At 51.6% G+C, this 22,589-nt stretch overlaps 1 protein-coding gene across 1 annotated transcript in view; it reads right to left on the bottom strand.

Annotated features, from left to right (window-relative positions):
• LOC141272135 (uncharacterized) overlaps nucleotides 1-21,561 on the bottom strand; it is a 45,756-nt gene extending 24,195 nt beyond the window's left edge. Inside the window, exons 1-5 of the mRNA XM_073682494.1 lie at nucleotides 21,319-21,561; nucleotides 20,817-20,999; nucleotides 4,041-4,164; nucleotides 1,080-1,162; nucleotides 923-1,001 (exon numbers count right to left, since the gene is read on the bottom strand). Coding sequence (XP_073538595.1) covers nucleotides 923-1,001; nucleotides 1,080-1,162; nucleotides 4,041-4,164; nucleotides 20,817-20,999; nucleotides 21,319-21,402 — 553 coding nt within the window. The 5' untranslated portion in view covers nucleotides 21,403-21,561. The remainder of the gene's footprint in view (nucleotides 1-922; nucleotides 1,002-1,079; nucleotides 1,163-4,040; nucleotides 4,165-20,816; nucleotides 21,000-21,318) is intronic.
• Between the last annotated feature and the right edge of the window lie 1,028 nt (nucleotides 21,562-22,589).

Below are 22,589 nucleotides of genomic sequence, written 5' to 3'. Positions count from 1 at the left end.
GGTACTGGTATGGGCTGGTATCAAAGATGAACTTGTGGGATCTTTTCGGGTTGAGGATGGAGTGAAGCTCAACTCCCAGACCTACTGACAATTTCTGGAAGACAACTTCTGCAAGCAGTGGTACAGGAAGAAGTTGGTATCATTCAAGAAAAACATGATTTTCATGCAGGACAATGCTCCATCACATGCATCCAACTACTTCACAGCGTGGCTGGCCAGTAAAGGTCTAAAAGAAGAAAAAATAATGACATGGCCGCCTTGTTCACCTGATCTGAACCCCATAGAGAACCTGTGGTCCATCATAAAATGTGAGATCTACAGGGAGGGAAAACAGTACACCTCTCGGAGCAGTGTCTGGGAGGCTGTGGTGGCTGCTGCATGCAATGTTGATCGAAAACAGATCAAGCAACTGACAGAATCTATGGATGGAGGCTGCTGAGTGTCATCATAAAGAAAGGTGGCTATATTCATCACTAATTTTTTTGTTTTTTGTTTTGGCATGTCAGAAATGTTTATTTCTAAATTTTGTGCACTGATATTGGTTTACCTGGTGAAAATAAACAAGTGAGATGGGATTATATTTGGTTTTTATTAAGTTGCCTAATAATTCGGCACAGTAATAGTTACCTGCACAAACAGATATCCTCCTAAGATAGCCAAATCTAAAAAAAACCCACTCCAACTTCCAAAAATATTAAGCTTGGATATTTATGAGTCTTTTGGGCTGATTGAGAACATAGTTGTTGATCAATAATAAAAAATAATCCTCTAAAATACAACTTGCCTAATAATTCTGCACACAGTGTAAGTCATTTTGGTCAGAGGAGCCCATACTTTTACATGACACTGTAGATTGTGTCATGCAATGATGGGAATAGTTGTAGGTGACCACAGAACAGACATGACAGTCTCCCCTCCTCACCCTGCTGATCGGCCCATATTGCGGTCGCCTCTTGTGTTCCATGTATAACCTCAACCTTAATATCAATCAGATCTTCACCCTAAAAATATAAATGTAAGATGAGCTCAGGTCCAATCACTTCATGGTCAGATGTTGTGGGGGCTTCAGTGTCATCTACCTGATGATCCTCCGGGATGTTGTGATTCTCCTCTGGACAGTCCTGGGGATACAGAGGACGGGGATTTCTCCTCCTGGATCCAACTGTGGAGACACAGAGACTGAATACATGACCTGCCGTGTATCTGTCTATATATGAGACTCATCTCTCAGAACCGGTAATTCTATGTTTATGTATCAGGGAATAAATTACATTGTTGTGGTCCCCACCACCGGTACCGATGACCCAGCGCATTGTGGGCCTCAAGTATGAAGTGATAATCAGCGAGGCCAAAGCCTAATACTCTGCACTCGGAGGATGAGGACCCTGAGGAGAGGGACAGAGAAGACCCTCGTCAGTCAGATGATATCTGGTGTTCATGTGGAGCGAGCTCCGATTGCTGCCATTTAACCACTTCACTGCTGCTGACAGCCTGACAGTGGCATTTAAAGGGAATCTGTCGTGTAAAATAACACTATTAACCTGCAGATATGGGGTTAATCTGCAAGTTAATAACATTTTGAACCTCCCCGGCGCCCGCACTGAGAGCCCCGCTCAGCTCCCTCGGCACTGACTGACAGCCAGCTCAGCATTAGGGCTCAGAATTACAGGCGGCTGTCAGTCAGTGCCGAGGGCGCTGTAACCGCCGCAGCTCTATATACACTGAGCAGTGACTGTAGCTGCGCGAGCAATGCGAAGTGGAATAAGGTTCATTTCCTCCTGGCAGCGGCGCTCTCCGTGCAGGCACCAGGAGGGTTCCAAACACTATTAACCTGCAGGTTAACCCCATATCTGCATGTTAATAGTGTTATTTTACATAACAGGTTCCCTTTATGTGGTTGGGTGTCCCATTCTTCTGTCAATCAGTCACTAAATCGCAGGGTCCCAACAACAGGGGCCTGCAGAAGACCCCTGTCTCAGCCGGCAAGGTTTTCCTATGAAGCCCGGTATGAATAGGATCTCAGGTTGAAGTCCGCATTATTTTTGCTTTGTCTCCAAAAATCAGAGCAAAAAAAATTTTTTTTAGAAACAAATATATTTGGCATTGTCACGTCAAGATTTATCCCACACGGTAAACGCCATGAGAAAAAAAAAAACATCAAAAACATGAAAAACACCTCCCCAAAACTGCAATGAAAAAACAACGATCAAAAAAGTCACCAATAAAAAGGTCAGTGCGCCATTCAAGAAGAGAAAACCTCACACAGCTCCGATAATGGAAGATAAAGTGATGGGTGTCAGGAACAGTTCTGAATATTTAACCCATAAAATATATTCTAAAAAATAAACCCGACAAGTTTGGAATTGCTGTAACTGTACTGACCTGGAAAATGGCAGCGAGGTTATTCTTACCGCCCAATAAATGCTGAGAAACAAAACCCCAAAAAGACGTGTAATTGTGTTTTGTTTTTTTTTGTGGGGTTTTTTATTAACTGTTTCAGCTCAGCTGAAATTTTTTTCCTGTTTTTCAGCACATTATATGGTAAAATGCAAAATGCATCCTGCAAAAAACACAGAAGACGTCAAACATCTGTGGATGAAAAAATACAAAAGTTCTGTCTTATAGAAGAAGGAGAAGAAAAAAATGCAAAAATGGAAATTGGCCCCATTAGGGTGGGGTTGAAACATTGATATTGACCCCTAGAATTGCTGTGTCCTATACTGTAGGTGGCGATACACACCCAGTTATCTGCATCTGGGAAAAAGAAATTTGCATATTGTATTTCCCATGGAGCATTGCATGGCCTATCCTCAAGGAGAAACATTCCTCCTATAGAGAGGAGTGCGCGGTGATCCGACCTTCTCCTCCAGTGCGGAAAGTTCTGTGCTTCTCCGCTTGCAGAGCGAGTGGTGAATAGATGCGGGGGCCGGAGAACTGCTGGAGCCTCCATGTCAGGCTCTGGTGGGTGATCGGCTCCACCACGCTCCATCTTTATGTGAGGACTCGTGTTTGGTGGTCTGAGGGACGGTCCAGTGCCGATATTTATCCAGGACTTTGTGCTCAGTACGGAGAAAGTGATTTGTCACAAAGAAGAAGAATGAACAGAGGAGACCAAGGAAGGTCACATAAGTGTCAGCCAAGAGGGAGGAGCCAGACGCCCGACCACGACTGATGAAAATCATCATTAAGGCTAAGTGCCTATGATGCAGAAATGCTGCATATTTTTTCCGCTTCTCCCTGGCGGGAAAAACGCATGCGGTTTTTACATGCGTTTTTCCTGCCAGGTAGAAGCGTTTGTCGAGCGTTTTTTGCAGCATTTCCGCATGCGGGTTATCAAGCGCTTTTCGCATCACTTGGAAAAGTGCTTGACAACTTGGTCACACTATATAAATCCATGCAACCGGCAACCGGAATGGATTTATATAGTGTGACCAAGTAATAGTTAAAAAAAGAATAAAAATGGTAAAAAATAAAGATTATACTCACCTTCCGATGGCCCCCGGTATTTTCTCTGCTACGTCCGGATTATCATTGGGGACCAAGGGGCACGTATTAGCAAGAGTTTATTAAGTGTTTTCGCGGCGGAAATTCCGCGGCACAAACGCTTGAAAAACGCATAGTGAGCACGCAGCCTGAGCCTGCACAGATTCTGAGGGACGGACGAGCGACAGCGGATTAGGTGGAAAATCATCAAATTAACCCCGACTCTGCTGAGTAACAATCCACGACAGACTCAGATACCGAAAGATCTCACAGGAGAGAACGGACAGAAGAGTTGGGACATCTGCAGTCAAAATGTGACCGATGCTCTAAGGAAGGTGAAAGATTCTGAAAGAAGCCGCCGAGGACGAAGACTCAAGACTGATGGAGACGACAGCGGAGAAACCGCGACTCACAGATCAGAAGAGAATAATCAGGGAATGAAAGCTGTGAGAAAATGTAGAGAAAACCAGAGCAAGTCTGGAGAAAACTCATCTATTATAGGACGAGGCTGAGAGACGTCATCACATCCACCGGAGCCAACAAGAGTCTCCTCTCACCTGGTGATGACAGAGGCCGGAGCTCCTTCATCATTACCTCCTGGTACCGATCCTGGTGTCCTTCTAGATACTCCCACTCCTCCATGGAGAGATAGACAGCGACGTCCTGACACCTTATAGGAACCTGACAACAACGACACCGTCATCACCCAGAATCCTCCAGTGCCGTCCTGTATAATGTCCCAGCAGTCACCTCTCCGCTCATCACCCAGAATCCTCCAGTGCTGTCCTGTATAATGTCCCAGCAGTCACCTCTCCAGTCATCCCCCAGAATCCTCCAGTGCTGTACTGTATAATGACCCAGCAGTCACCTCTCCGGTCATCACCGAGAATCCTCCAGTGCTGTCCTGTATAATGTCCCAGCAGTCACCTCTCCGCTCATCACCGAGAATCCTCCAGTGCTGTCCTGTATAATGTCCCAGCAGTCACCTCTCCGCTCATCATCCAGAATCCTCCTGCGCTGTCCTGTATAATGTCCCAGCAGTCACCTCTCCAGTCATCCCCCAGAATCCTCCAGTGCTGTTCTGTATAATGTCCCAGTAGTCACCTCTCCGCTCATCCCCCAGAATCCTCCAGTGCTGTCCTGTATAATGTCCCAGCAGGCAGTCACCTCTCCGCTCATCACCCAGAATCCTCCAGTGCTGTCCTGTATAATGTCCCAGCAGTCACCTTTCCAGTCATCACCCAGAATCCTCCAGTGTTGTCCTGTATAATGTCCCAGCAGTCACCTCTCCGCTCATCACCCAGAATCCTCCAGTGCTGTCCTGTATAATGTCCCAGCAGTCACCTCTCCGGTCATCACCCAGAATCCTCCAGTGCTGTCCTGTATAATGTCCCAGCAGTCACCTCTCCGCTTATCACCCAGAATCCTCCAGTGCTGTCCTGCATAATGTCCCAGCAGTCACCTCTCCGGTCATCACCCAGAATCCTCCAGTGCTGTCCTGTATAATGTCCCAGCAGTCACCTCTCCAGTCATCACCCAGAATCATCCAGTGCTGTCCTGTATAATGTCCCAGCAGTCACCTCTCCGGTCATCACCCAGAATCCTCCAGTGCAGTCCTATATAATCTCCCAGCAGTCACCTCTCCAGTCATCACCCAGAATCCTCCAGTGCTGTCCTGTATAATGTCCCAGCAGTCACCTCTCCAGTCATCACCAAGAATCCTCCAGTGCCATCCTGTATAATGTCCCAGCAGTCACCTCTCCGCTCATCACCCAGAATCCTCCAGTGCCGTCCTGTATAATGTCCCAGCAGTCACCTCTCCGGTCATCACCCAGAATCCTCCAGTGCCGTCCTGTATAATGTCCCAGCAGTCACCTCTCCGGTCATCACTCAGAATCCTCCAGTGCCGTCCTGTATAATGTCCCAGCAGTCACCTCTCCGGCCATCACCCTGAATCCTCCACTGCCGTCCTGTATAATGTCCCAGTAGTCACCTCTCCGGTCATCACCCAGAATCCTCCAGTGCCGTCCTGTGTAATGTCCCAGCAGTCACCTCTCCGGTCATCACCCAGAATCCTCCAGTGCCGTCCTGTATAATGTCCCAGCAGTTACCTCTCCGGTCATCACCCAGAATCCTCCAGTGCCGTCCTGTATAATGTCCCAGCAGTCACCTCTCCAGTCATCACCCAGAATCCTCCAGTGCCATCCTGTATAATGTCCCAGCAGTCACCTCTCCAGTCATCACAAAGAGTCCTCCAGTGCCGTCCTGTATAATGTCCCAGCAGTCACCTCTCCGGTCATCACCCAGAATCCTCCAGTGCTGTCCTGTATAATGTCCCAGCAGTCACCTCTCCGGTCATCACCCAGAATCCTCCAGTGCTGTCCTGTATAATGTCCCAGCAGTCACCTCTCCAGTCATCACCCAGAATCCTCCAGTGCCGTCCTGTATAATGTCCCAGCAGTCACCTCTCCGGTCATCACCCAGAATCCTCCAGTGCCGTCCTGTATAATGTCCCAGCAGTCACCTCTCCGGTCATCACCCAGAATCCTCCAGTGCCGTCCTGTATAATGTCCCAGCAGTCACCTCTCCGGCCATCACCCTGAATCCTCCAGTGCCGTCCTGTATAATGTCCCAGTAGTCACCTCTCCGGTCATCACCCAGAATCCTCCAGTGCCGTCCTGTGTAATGTCCCAGCAGTCACCTCTCCGGTCATCACCCAGAATCCTCCAGTGCCGTCCTGTATAATGTCCCAGCAGTCACCTCTCCGGTCATCACCCAGAATCCTCCAGTGCCGTCCTGTATAATGTCCCAGCAGTCACCTCTCCAGTCATCACCCAGAATCCTCCAGTGCCATCCTGTATAATGTCCCAGCAGTCACCTCTCCAGTCATCACAAAGAGTCCTCCAGTGCCGTCCTGTATAATGTCCCAGCAGTCACCTCTCCGGTCATCACCCAGAATCCTAAAGTGCTGTCCTGTATAATGTCCCAGCAGTCACCTCTCAGGTCATCACCCAGAATCCTCCATTGCTGTCCTGTATAATGTCCCAGCAGTCACCTCTCCGCTCATCACCCAGAATCCTCCAGTGCCGTCCTGTATAATGTCCCAGCAGTCACCTCTCCGGTCATCACCCAGAATCCTAAAGTACAGTCCTGTATAATGTCCCAGCAGTGACCTCTCCAGTCATGACCCAGAATCCTAAAGTACAGTCCTGTATAATGACCCAGCAGTCACCTCTCCGGTCATCACCCAGAATCCTCCAGTGCTGTCCTGTATAATGTCCCAGCAGTCACCTCTCCGGTCATCACCCAGAATCCTCCAGTGCTGTCCTGTATAATGTCCCAGCACTCACCTCTCCGGTCATCTCCCAGAATCCTAAAGTGCTGTCCTGTATAATGTCCCAGCAGTCACCTCTCTGGTCATCACCCAGAATCCTCCAGTGCTGTCCTGTATAATGTCCCAGCAGTCACCTCTCTGGTCATCACCCAGAATCCACCAGTGCTGTCCTGTATAATGTCCCAGCAGTCACCTCTCCGGTCATAACCCAGAATCCTCCAGTGCTGTCCTGTATAATGTCCCAGCAGTCACCTCTCCGGTCATCACCCAGAATCCTCCAGTGCTGTCCTGTATAATGTCCCAGCAGTCACCTCTCCGGTCATCACCAAGAATCCTCCAGTGCCGTCCTGTATAATGTCCCAGCAGTCACCTCTCCGGTCATCACCCTGAATCCTCCAGTGCCGTCCTGTATAATGTCCCAGCAGTCACCTCTCCGGTTATCACCCAGAATCCTCCAGTGCCGTCCTGTATAATGTCCCAGCAGTCACCTCTCCGGTCATCATCCAGAATCCTCCAGTGCCGTCCTGTATAATGTCCCAGCAGTCACCTCTCCGGTCATCACCCAGAATCCTCCAGTGCCGTCCTGTATAATGTCCCAGCAGTCACCTCTCCGGTCATCACCCAGAATCCTTCAGTGCCGTCCTGTATAATGTCCCAGCAGTCACCTCTCCGGCCATCACCCAGAATCCTAAAGTACAGTCCTGTATAATGTCCCAGCAGTCACCTCTCCAGTCATGACCCAGAATCCTCCAGTGCTGTCCTGTATAATGTCCCAGCAGTCACCTCTCCGGTCATCACCCAGAATCCTCCAGTGCTGTCCTGTATAATGTCCCAGCAGTCACCTCTCCGGTCATCACCCAGAATCCTCCAGTGCCGTCCTGTATAATGTCCCAGCAGTCACCTCTCCCGTCATCACCCAGAATCCTCCAGTGCTGTCCTGTATAATGTTCCAGCAGTCACCTCTCCGGTCATCACCCAGAATCCTCCAGTGCTGTCCTGTATAATGTCCCAGCACTCACCTCTCCGGTCATCTCCCAGAATCCTAAAGTGCAGTCCTGTATAATGTCCCAGCAGTCACCTCTCCGGTCATCACCCAGAATCCTCCAGTGTCATCCTGTATAATGTCCCAGCAGTCACCTCTCCCGTCATCACCCAGAATCCTCCAGTGCTGTCCTGTATAATGTCCCAGCAGTCACCTCTCCGGTCATCACCCAGAATCCTAAAGTGCAGTCCTGTATAATGTCCCAGCAGTCACCTCTCCGGTCATGACCCAGAATCCTCCAGTGCTGTCCTGCATAATGTCCCAGCAGTCACCTCTCCGGTCATGATCCAGAATCCTCCAGTGCTGTCCTGTATAATGTCCCAGCAGTCACCTCTCCGGTCATCACCCAGAATCCTCCAGTGCAGTCCTGTATAATGTCCCAGCAGTCACCTCTTCGGTCATCACCCAGAATCCTCCAGTGCTGTCCTGTATAATGTCCCAGCACTCACCTCTCCGGTCATCTCCCAGAATCCTAAAGTGTAGTCCTGTATAATGTCCCAGCAGACACCTCTCCAGTCATGACCCAGAATCCTCCAGTGCTGTCCTGTATAATGTCCCAGCAGTCACCTCTCCGGTCATGACCCAGAATCCTCCAGTGCTGTCCTGTATAATGTTCCAGCAGTCACCTCTCCGCTCATCACCCAGAATCCTCCAGTGCTGTCCTGCATAATGTCCCAGCAGTCACCTCTCCGGTCATCACCCAGAATCCTCCAGTGCTGTCCTGTATAATGTCCCAGCAGTCACCTCTCCAGTCATCACCCAGAATCATCCAGTGCTGTCCTGTATAATGTCCCAGCAGTCACCTCTCCGGTCATCACCCAGAATCCTCCAGTGCTGTCCTGTATAATCTCCCAGCAGTCACTTCTCCAGTCATCACCCAGAATCCTCCAGTGCTGTCCTGTATAATGTCCCAGCAGTCACCTCTCCAGTCATCACCAAGAATCCTCCAGTGCCGTCCTGTATAATGTCCCAGCAGTCACCTCTCCGCTCATCACCCAGAATCCTCCAGTGCCGTCCTGTATAATGTCCCAGCAGTCACCTCTCCGGTCATCACCCAGAATCCTCCAGTGCCGTCCTGTATAATGTCCCAGCAGTCACCTCTCCGGTCATCACCCAGAATCATCCAGTGCTGTCCTGTATAATGTCCCAGCAGTCACCTCTCCGGTCATCACCCAGAATCCTCCAGTGCTGTCCTACATAATCTCCCAGCAGTCACCTCTCCAGTCATCACCCAGAATCATCCAGTGCTGTCCTGTATAATGTCCCAGCAATCACCTCTCCACTCATCACCCAGAATCCTCCAGTGCTGTCCTGTATAATGTCCCAGCAGTCACCTCTCCAGTCATCACCAAGAATCCTCCAGTGCCGTCCTGTATAATGTCCCAGCAGTCACCTCTCCGCTCATCACCCAGAATCCTCCAGTGCCGTCCTGTGTAATGTCCCAGCAGTCACCTCTCCGGTCATCACCCAGAATCCTCCAGTGCCGTCCTGTATAATGTCCCAGCAGTCACCTCTCCGGTCATCACCCAGAATCCTCCAGTGCCGTCCTGTATAATGTCCCAGCAGTCACCTCTCCGGCCATCACCCTGAATCCTCCAGTGCCGTCCTGTATAATGTCACAGCAGTCACCTCTCCGGTCATCACCCAGAATCCTCCAGTGCCGTCCTGTGTAATGTCCCAGCAGTCACCTCTCCGGTCATCACCCAGAGTCCTCCAGTGCCGTCCTGTATAATGTCCCAGCAGTCACCTCTCCGGTCATCACCCAGAATCCTCCAGTGCCGTCCTGTATAATGTCCCAGCAGTCACCTCTCCAGTCATCACCCAGAATCCTCCAGTGCCATCCTGTATAATGTCCCAGCAGTCACCTCTCCAGTAATCACAAAGAGTCCTCCAGTGCCATCCTGTATAATGTCCCAGCAGTCACCTCTCCGGTCATCACCCAGAATCCTCCAGTGCTGTCCTGTATAATGTCCCAGCAGTCACCTCTCCGGTCATCACCCAGAATCCTCCAGTGCTGTCCTGTATAATGTCCCAGTAGTCACCTCTCCGGTCATCACCCAGAATCCTCCAGTGCCGTCCTGTATAATGTCCCAGCAGTCACCTCTCCGGTCATCACCCAGAATCCTAAAGTACAGTCCTGTATAATGTCCCAGCAGTCACCTCTCCAGTCATGACCCAGAATCCTCCAGTGCTGTCCTGTATAATGTCCCAGCAGTCACCTCTCCGGTCATCATCCAGAATCCTCCAGTGCTGTCCTGTATAATGTCCCAGCAATCACCTCTCCGCTCATCACCCAGAATCCTCCAGTGCCGTCCTGTATAATGTCCCAGCAGTCACCTCTCCGGTCATCACCCAGAATCCTCCAGTGCTGTCCTGTATAATGTCCCAGCAGTCACCTCTCCGGTCATCACCCAGAATCCTCCAGTGCTGTCCTGTATAATGTCCCAGCACTCACCTCTCCGGTCATCTCCCAGAATCCTAAAGTGCTGTCCTGTATAATGTCCCAGCAGTCACCTCTCCGGTCATCACCCAGAATCCTCCAGTGCTGTCCTGTATAATGTCCCAGCAGTCACCTCTCTGGTCATCACCCAGAATCCTCCAGTGCTGTCCTGTATAATGTCCCAGCAGTCACCTCTCTGGTCATCACCCAGAATCCTCCAGTGCCGTCCTGTATAATGTCCCAGCAGTCACCTCTCCGGTCATAACCCAGAATCCTCCAGTGCCGTCCTGTATAATGTTCCAGCAGTCACCTCTCCGGTCATCACCCAGAATCCTCCAGTGCCGTCCTGTATAATGTCCCAGCAGTCACCTCTCCGGTCATCACCCAGAATCCTCCAGTGCCGTCCTGTATAATGTCCCAGCAGTCACCTCTCCGGTCATCACCCAGAATCCTCCAGTGCCGTCCTGTATAATGTCCCAGCAGTCACCTCATTGGCCATCACCCAGAATCCTAAAGTACAGTCCTGCATAATGTCTAAGCAGTCACCTCTCCAGTCATGACCCAGAATCCTCCAGTGCTATCCTGTATAATGTCCCAGCAGTCACCTCTCCGGTCATCACCCAGAATCCTCCAGTGCTGTCCTGTATAATGTCCCAGCAGTCACCTCTCCAGTCATCACCCAGAATCCTCCAGTGCCGTCCTGTATAATGTCCCAGCAGTCACCTCTCCGGTCATCACCCAGAATCCTCCAGTGCCGTCCTGTATAATGTCCCAGCAGTCACCTCTCCGGTCATCACCCAGAATCCTCCAGTGCCGTCCTGTATAATGTCCCAGCAGTCACCTCTCCGGCCATCACCCTGAATCCTCCAGTGCCGTCCTGTATAATGTCCCAGTAGTCACCTCTCCGGTCATCACCCAGAATCCTCCAGTGCCGTCCTGTGTAATGTCCCAGCAGTCACCTCTCCGGTCATCACCCAGAATCCTCCAGTGCCGTCCTGTATAATGTCCCAGCAGTCACCTCTCCGGTCATCACCCAGAATCCTCCAGTGCCGTCCTGTATAATGTCCCAGCAGTCACCTCTCCAGTCATCACCCAGAATCCTCCAGTGCCATCCTGTATAATGTCCCAGCAGTCACCTCTCCAGTCATCACAAAGAGTCCTCCAGTGCCGTCCTGTATAATGTCCCAGCAGTCACCTCTCCGGTCATCACCCAGAATCCTAAAGTGCTGTCCTGTATAATGTCCCAGCAGTCACCTCTCAGGTCATCACCCAGAATCCTCCATTGCTGTCCTGTATAATGTCCCAGCAGTCACCTCTCCGCTCATCACCCAGAATCCTCCAGTGCCGTCCTGTATAATGTCCCAGCAGTCACCTCTCCGGTCATCACCCAGAATCCTAAAGTACAGTCCTGTATAATGTCCCAGCAGTGACCTCTCCAGTCATGACCCAGAATCCTAAAGTACAGTCCTGTATAATGACCCAGCAGTCACCTCTCCGGTCATCACCCAGAATCCTCCAGTGCTGTCCTGTATAATGTCCCAGCAGTCACCTCTCCGGTCATCACCCAGAATCCTCCAGTGCTGTCCTGTATAATGTCCCAGCACTCACCTCTCCGGTCATCTCCCAGAATCCTAAAGTGCTGTCCTGTATAATGTCCCAGCAGTCACCTCTCTGGTCATCACCCAGAATCCTCCAGTGCTGTCCTGTATAATGTCCCAGCAGTCACCTCTCTGGTCATCACCCAGAATCCACCAGTGCTGTCCTGTATAATGTCCCAGCAGTCACCTCTCCGGTCATAACCCAGAATCCTCCAGTGCTGTCCTGTATAATGTCCCAGCAGTCACCTCTCCGGTCATCACCCAGAATCCTCCAGTGCTGTCCTGTATAATGTCCCAGCAGTCACCTCTCCGGTCATCACCAAGAATCCTCCAGTGCCGTCCTGTATAATGTCCCAGCAGTCACCTCTCCGGTCATCACCCTGAATCCTCCAGTGCCGTCCTGTATAATGTCCCAGCAGTCACCTCTCCGGTTATCACCCAGAATCCTCCAGTGCCGTCCTGTATAATGTCCCAGCAGTCACCTCTCCGGTCATCATCCAGAATCCTCCAGTGCCGTCCTGTATAATGTCCCAGCAGTCACCTCTCCGGTCATCACCCAGAATCCTCCAGTGCCGTCCTGTATAATGTCCCAGCAGTCACCTCTCCGGTCATCACCCAGAATCCTCCAGTGCCGTCCTGTATAATGTCCCAGCAGTCACCTCTCCGGCCATCACCCAGAATCCTAAAGTACAGTCCTGTATAATGTCCCAGCAGTCACCTCTCCAGTCATGACCCAGAATCCTCCAGTGCTGTCCTGTATAATGTCCCAGCAGTCACCTCTCCGGTCATCACCCAGAATCCTCCAGTGCTGTCCTGTATAATGTCCCAGCAGTCACCTCTCCGGTCATCACCCAGAATCCTCCAGTGCCGTCCTGTATAATGTCCCAGCAGTCACCTCTCCCGTCATCACCCAGAATCCTCCAGTGCTGTCCTGTATAATGTTCCAGCAGTCACCTCTCCGGTCATCACCCAGAATCCTCCAGTGCTGTCCTGTATAATGTCCCAGCACTCACCTCTCCGGTCATCTCCCAGAATCCTAAAGTGCAGTCCTGTATAATGTCCCAGCAGTCACCTCTCCGGTCATCACCCAGAATCCTCCAGTGTCATCCTGTATAATGTCCCAGCAGTCACCTCTCCCGTCATCACCCAGAATCCTCCAGTGCTGTCCTGTATAATGTCCCAGCAGTCACCTCTCCGGTCATCACCCAGAATCCTAAAGTGCAGTCCTGTATAATGTCCCAGCAGTCACCTCTCCGGTCATGACCCAGAATCCTCCAGTGCTGTCCTGCATAATGTCCCAGCAGTCACCTCTCCGGTCATGATCCAGAATCCTCCAGTGCTGTCCTGTATAATGTCCCAGCAGTCACCTCTCCGGTCATCACCCAGAATCCTCCAGTGCAGTCCTGTATAATGTCCCAGCAGTCACCTCTTCGGTCATCACCCAGAATCCTCCAGTGCTGTCCTGTATAATGTCCCAGCACTCACCTCTCCGGTCATCTCCCAGAATCCTAAAGTGTAGTCCTGTATAATGTCCCAGCAGACACCTCTCCAGTCATGACCCAGAATCCTCCAGTGCTGTCCTGTATAATGTCCCAGCAGTCACCTCTCCGGTCATGACCCAGAATCCTCCAGTGCTGTCCTGTATAATGTTCCAGCAGTCACCTCTCCGCTCATCACCCAGAATCCTCCAGTGCTGTCCTGCATAATGTCCCAGCAGTCACCTCTCCGGTCATCACCCAGAATCCTCCAGTGCTGTCCTGTATAATGTCCCAGCAGTCACCTCTCCAGTCATCACCCAGAATCATCCAGTGCTGTCCTGTATAATGTCCCAGCAGTCACCTCTCCGGTCATCACCCAGAATCCTCCAGTGCTGTCCTGTATAATCTCCCAGCAGTCACTTCTCCAGTCATCACCCAGAATCCTCCAGTGCTGTCCTGTATAATGTCCCAGCAGTCACCTCTCCAGTCATCACCAAGAATCCTCCAGTGCCGTCCTGTATAATGTCCCAGCAGTCACCTCTCCGCTCATCACCCAGAATCCTCCAGTGCCGTCCTGTATAATGTCCCAGCAGTCACCTCTCCGGTCATCACCCAGAATCCTCCAGTGCCGTCCTGTATAATGTCCCAGCAGTCACCTCTCCGGTCATCACCCAGAATCATCCAGTGCTGTCCTGTATAATGTCCCAGCAGTCACCTCTCCGGTCATCACCCAGAATCCTCCAGTGCTGTCCTACATAATCTCCCAGCAGTCACCTCTCCAGTCATCACCCAGAATCATCCAGTGCTGTCCTGTATAATGTCCCAGCAATCACCTCTCCACTCATCACCCAGAATCCTCCAGTGCTGTCCTGTATAATGTCCCAGCAGTCACCTCTCCAGTCATCACCAAGAATCCTCCAGTGCCGTCCTGTATAATGTCCCAGCAGTCACCTCTCCGCTCATCACCCAGAATCCTCCAGTGCCGTCCTGTGTAATGTCCCAGCAGTCACCTCTCCGGTCATCACCCAGAATCCTCCAGTGCCGTCCTGTATAATGTCCCAGCAGTCACCTCTCCGGTCATCACCCAGAATCCTCCAGTGCCGTCCTGTATAATGTCCCAGCAGTCACCTCTCCGGCCATCACCCTGAATCCTCCAGTGCCGTCCTGTATAATGTCACAGCAGTCACCTCTCCGGTCATCACCCAGAATCCTCCAGTGCCGTCCTGTGTAATGTCCCAGCAGTCACCTCTCCGGTCATCACCCAGAGTCCTCCAGTGCCGTCCTGTATAATGTCCCAGCAGTCACCTCTCCGGTCATCACCCAGAATCCTCCAGTGCCGTCCTGTATAATGTCCCAGCAGTCACCTCTCCAGTCATCACCCAGAATCCTCCAGTGCCATCCTGTATAATGTCCCAGCAGTCACCTCTCCAGTAATCACAAAGAGTCCTCCAGTGCCATCCTGTATAATGTCCCAGCAGTCACCTCTCCGGTCATCACCCAGAATCCTCCAGTGCTGTCCTGTATAATGTCCCAGCAGTCACCTCTCCGGTCATCACCCAGAATCCTCCAGTGCTGTCCTGTATAATGTCCCAGTAGTCACCTCTCCGGTCATCACCCAGAATCCTCCAGTGCCGTCCTGTATAATGTCCCAGCAGTCACCTCTCCGGTCATCACCCAGAATCCTAAAGTACAGTCCTGTATAATGTCCCAGCAGTCACCTCTCCAGTCATGACCCAGAATCCTCCAGTGCTGTCCTGTATAATGTCCCAGCAGTCACCTCTCCGGTCATCATCCAGAATCCTCCAGTGCTGTCCTGTATAATGTCCCAGCAATCACCTCTCCGCTCATCACCCAGAATCCTCCAGTGCCGTCCTGTATAATGTCCCAGCAGTCACCTCTCCGGTCATCACCCAGAATCCTCCAGTGCTGTCCTGTATAATGTCCCAGCAGTCACCTCTCCGGTCATCACCCAGAATCCTCCAGTGCTGTCCTGTATAATGTCCCAGCACTCACCTCTCCGGTCATCTCCCAGAATCCTAAAGTGCTGTCCTGTATAATGTCCCAGCAGTCACCTCTCCGGTCATCACCCAGAATCCTCCAGTGCTGTCCTGTATAATGTCCCAGCAGTCACCTCTCTGGTCATCACCCAGAATCCTCCAGTGCTGTCCTGTATAATGTCCCAGCAGTCACCTCTCTGGTCATCACCCAGAATCCTCCAGTGCCGTCCTGTATAATGTCCCAGCAGTCACCTCTCCGGTCATAACCCAGAATCCTCCAGTGCCGTCCTGTATAATGTTCCAGCAGTCACCTCTCCGGTCATCACCCAGAATCCTCCAGTGCCGTCCTGTATAATGTCCCAGCAGTCACCTCTCCGGTCATCACCCAGAATCCTCCAGTGCCGTCCTGTATAATGTCCCAGCAGTCACCTCTCCGGTCATCACCCAGAATCCTCCAGTGCCGTCCTGTATAATGTCCCAGCAGTCACCTCATTGGCCATCACCCAGAATCCTAAAGTACAGTCCTGCATAATGTCTAAGCAGTCACCTCTCCAGTCATGACCCAGAATCCTCCAGTGCTATCCTGTATAATGTCCCAGCAGTCACCTCTCCGGTCATCACCCAGAATCCTCCAGTGCTGTCCTGTATAATGTCCCAGCAGTCACCTCTCCGGTCATCACCCAGAATCCTCCAGTGCCGTCCTGTATAATGTCCCAGCAGTCACCTCTCCCGTCATCACCCAGAATCCTCCAGTGCTGTCCTGTATAATGTCCCAGCAGTCACCTCTCCGGTCATCACCCAGAATCCTCCAGTGCTGTCCTGTATAATGTCCCAGCACTCACCTCTCCGGTCATCTCCCAGAATCCTAAAGTGCAGTCCTGTATAATGTCCCAGCAGTCACCTCTTCGGTCATCACCCAGAATCCTCCAGTGCCGTCCTGTATAATGTCCCAGCAGTCACCTCTCCCGTCATCACCCAGAATCCTCCAGTGCTGTCCTGTATAATGTCCCAGCAGTCACCTCTCCGGTCATCACCCAGAATCCTCCAGTGCTGTCCTGTATAATGTCCCAGCACTCACCTCTCCGGTCATCTCCCAGAATCCTAAAGTGCAGTCCTGTATAATGTCCCAGCAGTCACCTCTCCGGTCATGACCCAGAATCCTCCAGTGCTGTCCTGCATAATGTCCCAGCAGTCACCTCTCCGGTCATGATCCAGAATCCTCCAGTGCTGTCCTGTATAATGTCCCAGCAGTCACCTCTCCGGTCATCACCCAGAATCCTCCAGTGCAGTCCTGTATAATGTCCCAGCAGTCACCTCTTCGGTCATCACCCAGAATCCTCCAGTGCTGTCCTGTATAATGTCCCAGCACTCAACTCTCCGGTCATCTCCCAGAATCCTAAAGTGCAGTCCTGTATAATGTCCCAGCAGACACCTCTCCAGTCATCACCCAGAATCCTCCAGTGCTGTCCTGTATAATGTCCCAGCACTCACCTCTCCGGTCATCTCCCAGAATCCTCCAGTGCCGTCCTGTATAATGTCCCAGCAGTCACCTCTCCAGTCATCACCCAGAATCATCCAGTGCTGTCCTGTATAATGTCCCAGCAGTCACCTCTCCGGTCATCACCCAGAATCCTAAAGTGCAGTCCTGTATAATGTCCCAGCAGTCACCTCTCCGGTCATGACCCAGAATCCTCCAGTGCTGTCCTGCATAATGTCCCAGCAGTCACCTCTCCGGTCATGATCCAGAATCCTCCAGTGCTGTCCTGTATAATGTCCCAGCAGTCACCTCTCCGGTCATCACCCAGAATCCTCCAGTGCAGTCCTGTATAATGTCCCAGCAGTCACCTCTTCGGTCATCACCCAGAATCCTCCAGTGCTGTCCTGTATAATGTCCCAGCACTCACCTCTCCGGTCATCTCCCAGAATCCTAAAGTGTAGTCCTGTATAATGTCCCAGCAGACACCTCTCCAGTCATGACCCAGAATCCTCCAGTGCTGTCCTGTATAATGTCCCAGCAGTCACCTCTCCGGTCATGACCCAGAATCCTCCAGTGCTGTCCTGTATAATGTTCCAGCAGTCACCTCTCCGCTCATCACCCAGAATCCTCCAGTGCTGTCCTGTATAATGTCCCAGCAGTCACCTCTCCGGTCATCACCCAGAATCCTCCAGTGCCGTCCTGTATAATATCCCAGCAGTCACCTCTCCGGTCATCACCCAGAATCCTCCAGTGCCGTCCTGTATAATGTCCCAGCAGTCACCTCTCCAGTCATCACTCAGAATCCTCCAGTGCCATCCTGTATAATGTCCCAGCAGTCACCTCTCCAGTCATCACAAAGAGTCCTCCAGTGCCATCCTGTATAATGTCCCAGCAGTCACCTCTCCGGTCATCACCCAGAATCCTCCAGTGCGGTCCTGTATAATGTCCCAGCAGTCACCTCTCCGGTCATCACCCAGAATCCTCCAGTGCCGTCCTGTATAATGTCCCAGCAGTCACCTCTCCGGTCATCACCCAGAATCCTCCAGTGCCGTCCTGTATAATGTCCCAGCAGTCACCTCTCCGGTCATCACCCAGAATCCTCCAGTGCCGTCCTGTATAATGTCCCAGCAGTCACCTCATTGGCCATCACCCAGAATCCTAAAGTACAGTCCTGCATAATGTCCAAGCAGTCACCTCTCCAGTCATGACCCAGAATCCTCCAGTGCTATCCTGTATAATGTCCCAGCAGTCACCTCTCCGGTCATCACCCAGAATCCTCCAGTGCTGTCCTGTATAATGTCCCAGCAGTCACCTCTCCGGTCATCACCCAGAATCCTCCAGTGCCGTCCTGTATAATGTCCCAGCAGTCACCTCTCCCGTCATCACCCAGAATCCTCCAGTGCTGTCCTGTATAATGTCCCAGCAGTCACCTCTCCGGTCATCACCCAGAATCCTCCAGTGCTGTCCTGTATAATGTCCCAGCACTCACCTCTCCGGTCATCTCCCAGAATCCTAAAGTGCAGTCCTGTATAATGTCCCAGCAGTCACCTCTCCGGTCATCACCCAGAATCCTCCAGTGCCGTCCTGTATAATGTCCCAGCAGTCACCTCATTGGTCATCACCCAGAATCCTAAAGTACAGTCCTGTATAATGTCCCAGCAGTCAACTCTCCAGTCATGACCCAGAATCCTCCAGTGCTGTCCTGTATAATGTCCCAGCAGTCACCTCTCCGGTCATCACCCAGAATCCTCCAGTGCTGTCCTGTATAATGTCCTAGCAGTCACCTCTCCGGTCATCACCCAGAATCCTCCAGTGCCATCCTGTATAATGTCCCAGCAGTCACCTCTCCCGTCATCACCCAGAATCCTCCAGTGCTGTCCTGTATAATGTCCCAGCAGTCACCTCTCCGGTCATCACCCAGAATCCTCCAGTGCTGTCCTGTATAATGTCCCAGTACTCACCTCTCCGGTCATCTCCCAGAATCCTAAAGTGCAGTCCTGTATAATGTCCCAGCAGTCACCTCTCCGGTCATGACCCAGAATCCTCCAGTGCTGTCCTGTATAATGTCCCAGCAGTCACCTCTCCGGTCATGATCCAGAATCCTCCAGTGCTGTCCTGTATAATGTTCCAGCAGTCACCTCTCCGGTCATCACCCAGAATCCTCCAGTGCTGTCCTGTATAATGTCCCAGCAGTCACCTCTCCGGTCATCACCCAGAATCCTCCAGTGCTGTCCTGTATAATGTCCCAGCACTCACCTCTCCGGTCATCTCCCAGAATCCTAAAGTGCAGTCCTGTATAATGTCCCAGCAGACACCTCTCCAGTCATGACCCAGAATCCTCCAGTGCTGTCCTGTATAATGTCCCAGCAGTCACCTCTCCAGTCATGACCCAGAATCCTCCAGTGCTGTCCTGTATAATGTCCCAGCAGTCACCTCTCCGGTCATCACATAGAATCCTCCAGTGCTGTCCTGTATAATGTCCCAGCAGTCACCTCTCTGGTCATCACCCAGAATCCTCCAGTGCTGTCCTGTATAATGTCCCAGCACTCACCTCTCCGGTCATAACCCAGAATCCTCCAGTGCTGTCCTGTATAATGTCCTAGCAGTCACCTCACCGGTCATCATCCAGAATCCTCCAGTGCCATCCTGTATAATGTCCCAGCAGTCACCTCTCCGGTCATCATCCAGAATCCTCCAGTGCTGTCTTGCATAATGTCCCAGCAGTCACCTCTCCGGTCATCACCCAGAATCCTCCAGTGCTGTCCTGTATAATGTCCCAGCACTCACCTCTCCGGTCATCTCCCAGAATCCTAAAGTGCAGTCCTGTATAATGTCCCAGCAGTCACCTCTCCAGTCATGACCCAGAATCCTCCCGTGCCGTCCTGGATAATGTCCCAGCAGTCACCTCTCCGGTCATCACCCAGAATCCTCCAGTGCTGTCCTGTATAATGTCCCAGCAGTCACCTCTCCGGTCACCACCCAGAATCCTCCAGTGCCGTCCTGTATAATGTCCCAGCAGTCACCTCTCCGGTCATCACCCAGAATCCTCCAGTGCTGTCCTGTATAATGTCCCAGCAGTCACCTCTCTGGTCATCACCCAGAATCCTCCAATGCTGTCCTGTATAATGTCCCAGCACTCACCTCTCCGGTCATCACCCAGAATCCTCCAGTGCCGTCCTGTATAATGTCCCAGCAGTCACCTCTCCAGTCATCACTCAGAATCCTCCAGTGCTGTCCTGTATAATGTCCCAGCAGTCACCTCTCCGGTCATCACCCAGAATCCTCCAGTGCTGTCCTGTATAATGTCCCAGCAGTCACCTCTCCGGTCATCACCCAGAATCCTCCAGTGCCATCCTGTATAATGTCCCAGCAGTCACCTCTCCGGTCATCACCCAGAATCCTCCAGTGCTGTCCTGTATAATGTCCCAGCAGACACCTCTCCAGTCATGACCCAGAATCCCCCAGTGCTGTCCTGTATAATGTCCCAGCAGTCACCTCTCCGGTCATCACCCAGAATCCTAAAGTGCAGTCCTGTATAATGTCCCAGCAGTCACCTCTCCAGTCATGACCCAGAATTCTCCAGTGCGGTCCTGTATAATGTCCCAGCAGTCACCTCTCCAGTCATTACCCAGAATCCTCCAGTGCGGTCCTTTATAATGTCCCAGCAGTCACCTCTCCGGTCATCACCCAGAATCCTCCAGTGCTGTCCTGTATAATGTCCCAGCAGTCACCTCTCCGGTCATCACCCAGAATCCTCCAGTGCTGTCCTGTATAATGTCCCAGCAGTCACCTCTCCGCTCATCACCCAGAATCCTCCAGTGCTGTCCTGTATAATGTCCCAGCAGTCACCTCTCCGCTCATCACCCAGAATCCTCCAGTGCTGTCCTGTATAATGTCCCAGCAATCACCTCTCCGGTCATCCCCCAGAATCCTCCAGTGCTGTCCTGTATAATGTCCCAGCAGTCACCTCTCCGCTCAGCAGCTCAATCATCTTGTTGCTGAGCTCTAGGATCTTCTTCTTCCTCCTCTCATGTATCGGGGGGTGCGGGGGAGGCTCTGTGATGGGGCCCGGACTCCGCCCTCCTGACTCCTGGAGATGGATGATGGGAGTCACACCCTCCCCTGGTGTCTTCCTCACTATTGTGTAATCCTGTGTATGGAGAGAGACACTTAGGTAGAAGAATTCCTTCCCGACTCCAGATCTGACAATCAGTAGAAATCCCGGGATCAATAACCGTCTCCAGTAATCTGGGGCCGTAACCTGGAATATTATTACACTCAGGACAGACATCCAGGCCCCTCTACAACTCTTATAGGGAATCCCCATGACAACTCCACCTGGCAGAGAGCTGCACACAATCACTGCTCTTACAGTAAAGAATCCTTCTCTTCCTCTTCTGGATTTCCTCTTCCCGATGTCGGACTTGTTCCATAACACAATAAAGCTGATAGAAATGTAGAGGAGTTACCTCTCCGCTCAGCAGGGAGATGATCTCCAGGGTGAAGTGTAATAATCTTCTGGTGGTCTCGTCCTCGTCCATCCTCGGGGTCATTCAGGAAAAAGAGGGATGATCACTGGATCAGCTGGAGGGATCTCGTCCTGCCGGCTGATAACAGAGAGCAAGAGCAGCACACAACCAGGACGGAGCTGCAGCACTGAGAGCTGGAGGACCTGTGGTGACGTCACCGCCATGTGATCAGGGGGCGGAGCTTCGGTTAGTGATTGGCTCCTGCAGTATTTCTTCTCTTTTCTCCTTTTCTGTCTGATGTTTCCTCACAGACTGTAATGATTCTATAACAAGCATCCAGGGTTGCGGAGCGGCGTTGGAAGAAAACACATACTCAAGATGACTTCACTGCATTCAAACAAGCAACGCTCGCATTCAAATCAGCACTCACCTCTGCTAAACAGGCCTACTTCACAACCCTCATATCCTCCCTATCCTACAACCCCAAACAACTATTCAACACTTTCAACTCCCTCCTCCGCCCTCCGCTGCCCCCTCCAACCTCCATCATCTCTGCTGAGGAGTTTGCAACACACTTCAAAAACAAGATTGACCAAACACGGCAATTCTTTACTGTCCGACCACCACCACCCCTCTGTCTTCCACACCACTTCCCCACCCCTATAGCCTCCCTTCCCAACATCACGGAAAGAGAACTTACTCGTCTCCTCTCCAAATCACACCTCACCACATGTGCACTCGACCCCATCCCATCCCACCTCCTCCCTAACATCACCCCCACACTCGTCCCATCCCTAACCCATCTCTTCAACCTATCACTATCCTCTGGTACTTTCCCTGCTGCCTTCAAACATGCCACAATCACACCCATCCTCAAAAAGCCATCCCTCGACCCAACCGCCCTGTCCAGCTATCGCCCCATATCGCTGCTCCCATTTGCCTCCAAACTCCTTGAGCAACACGTTCACGCTGAACTTTCCTCCCACTTTTCATCTAACTCTCTCTTCGACAAACGACAATCCGGCTTCCGCCCCCACCATTCCACCGAAACTGCCCTTACCAAAATCACCAATGACCTACTTACAGCCAAAGCTAACAGACAATTCTCTGTACTTGTTCTACTTGACCTGTCTTCTGCTTTCGATACAGTTGACCACTGCCTCCTACTGCAGATCCTCTCTTCCTTTGGCGTCAAAGACCTTGCCCTATCCTGGATCTCCTCATACCTTTCTAACCGCACATTTAGCGTCTCCCACTCCCACGCTACCTCC

Source organism: Phyllobates terribilis, unplaced genomic scaffold (genome assembly GCF_046119375.1).
Source record: "Phyllobates terribilis strain yellow unplaced genomic scaffold, ASM4611937v1 Scaffold_1__5_contigs__length_1240528914, whole genome shotgun sequence".
NCBI lineage: Eukaryota > Metazoa > Chordata > Amphibia > Anura > Dendrobatidae > Phyllobates > Phyllobates terribilis.
The sequence above is the reverse complement of the archived record's forward strand: the minus strand, read 5'-3'. Positions and strand labels throughout refer to the sequence as shown.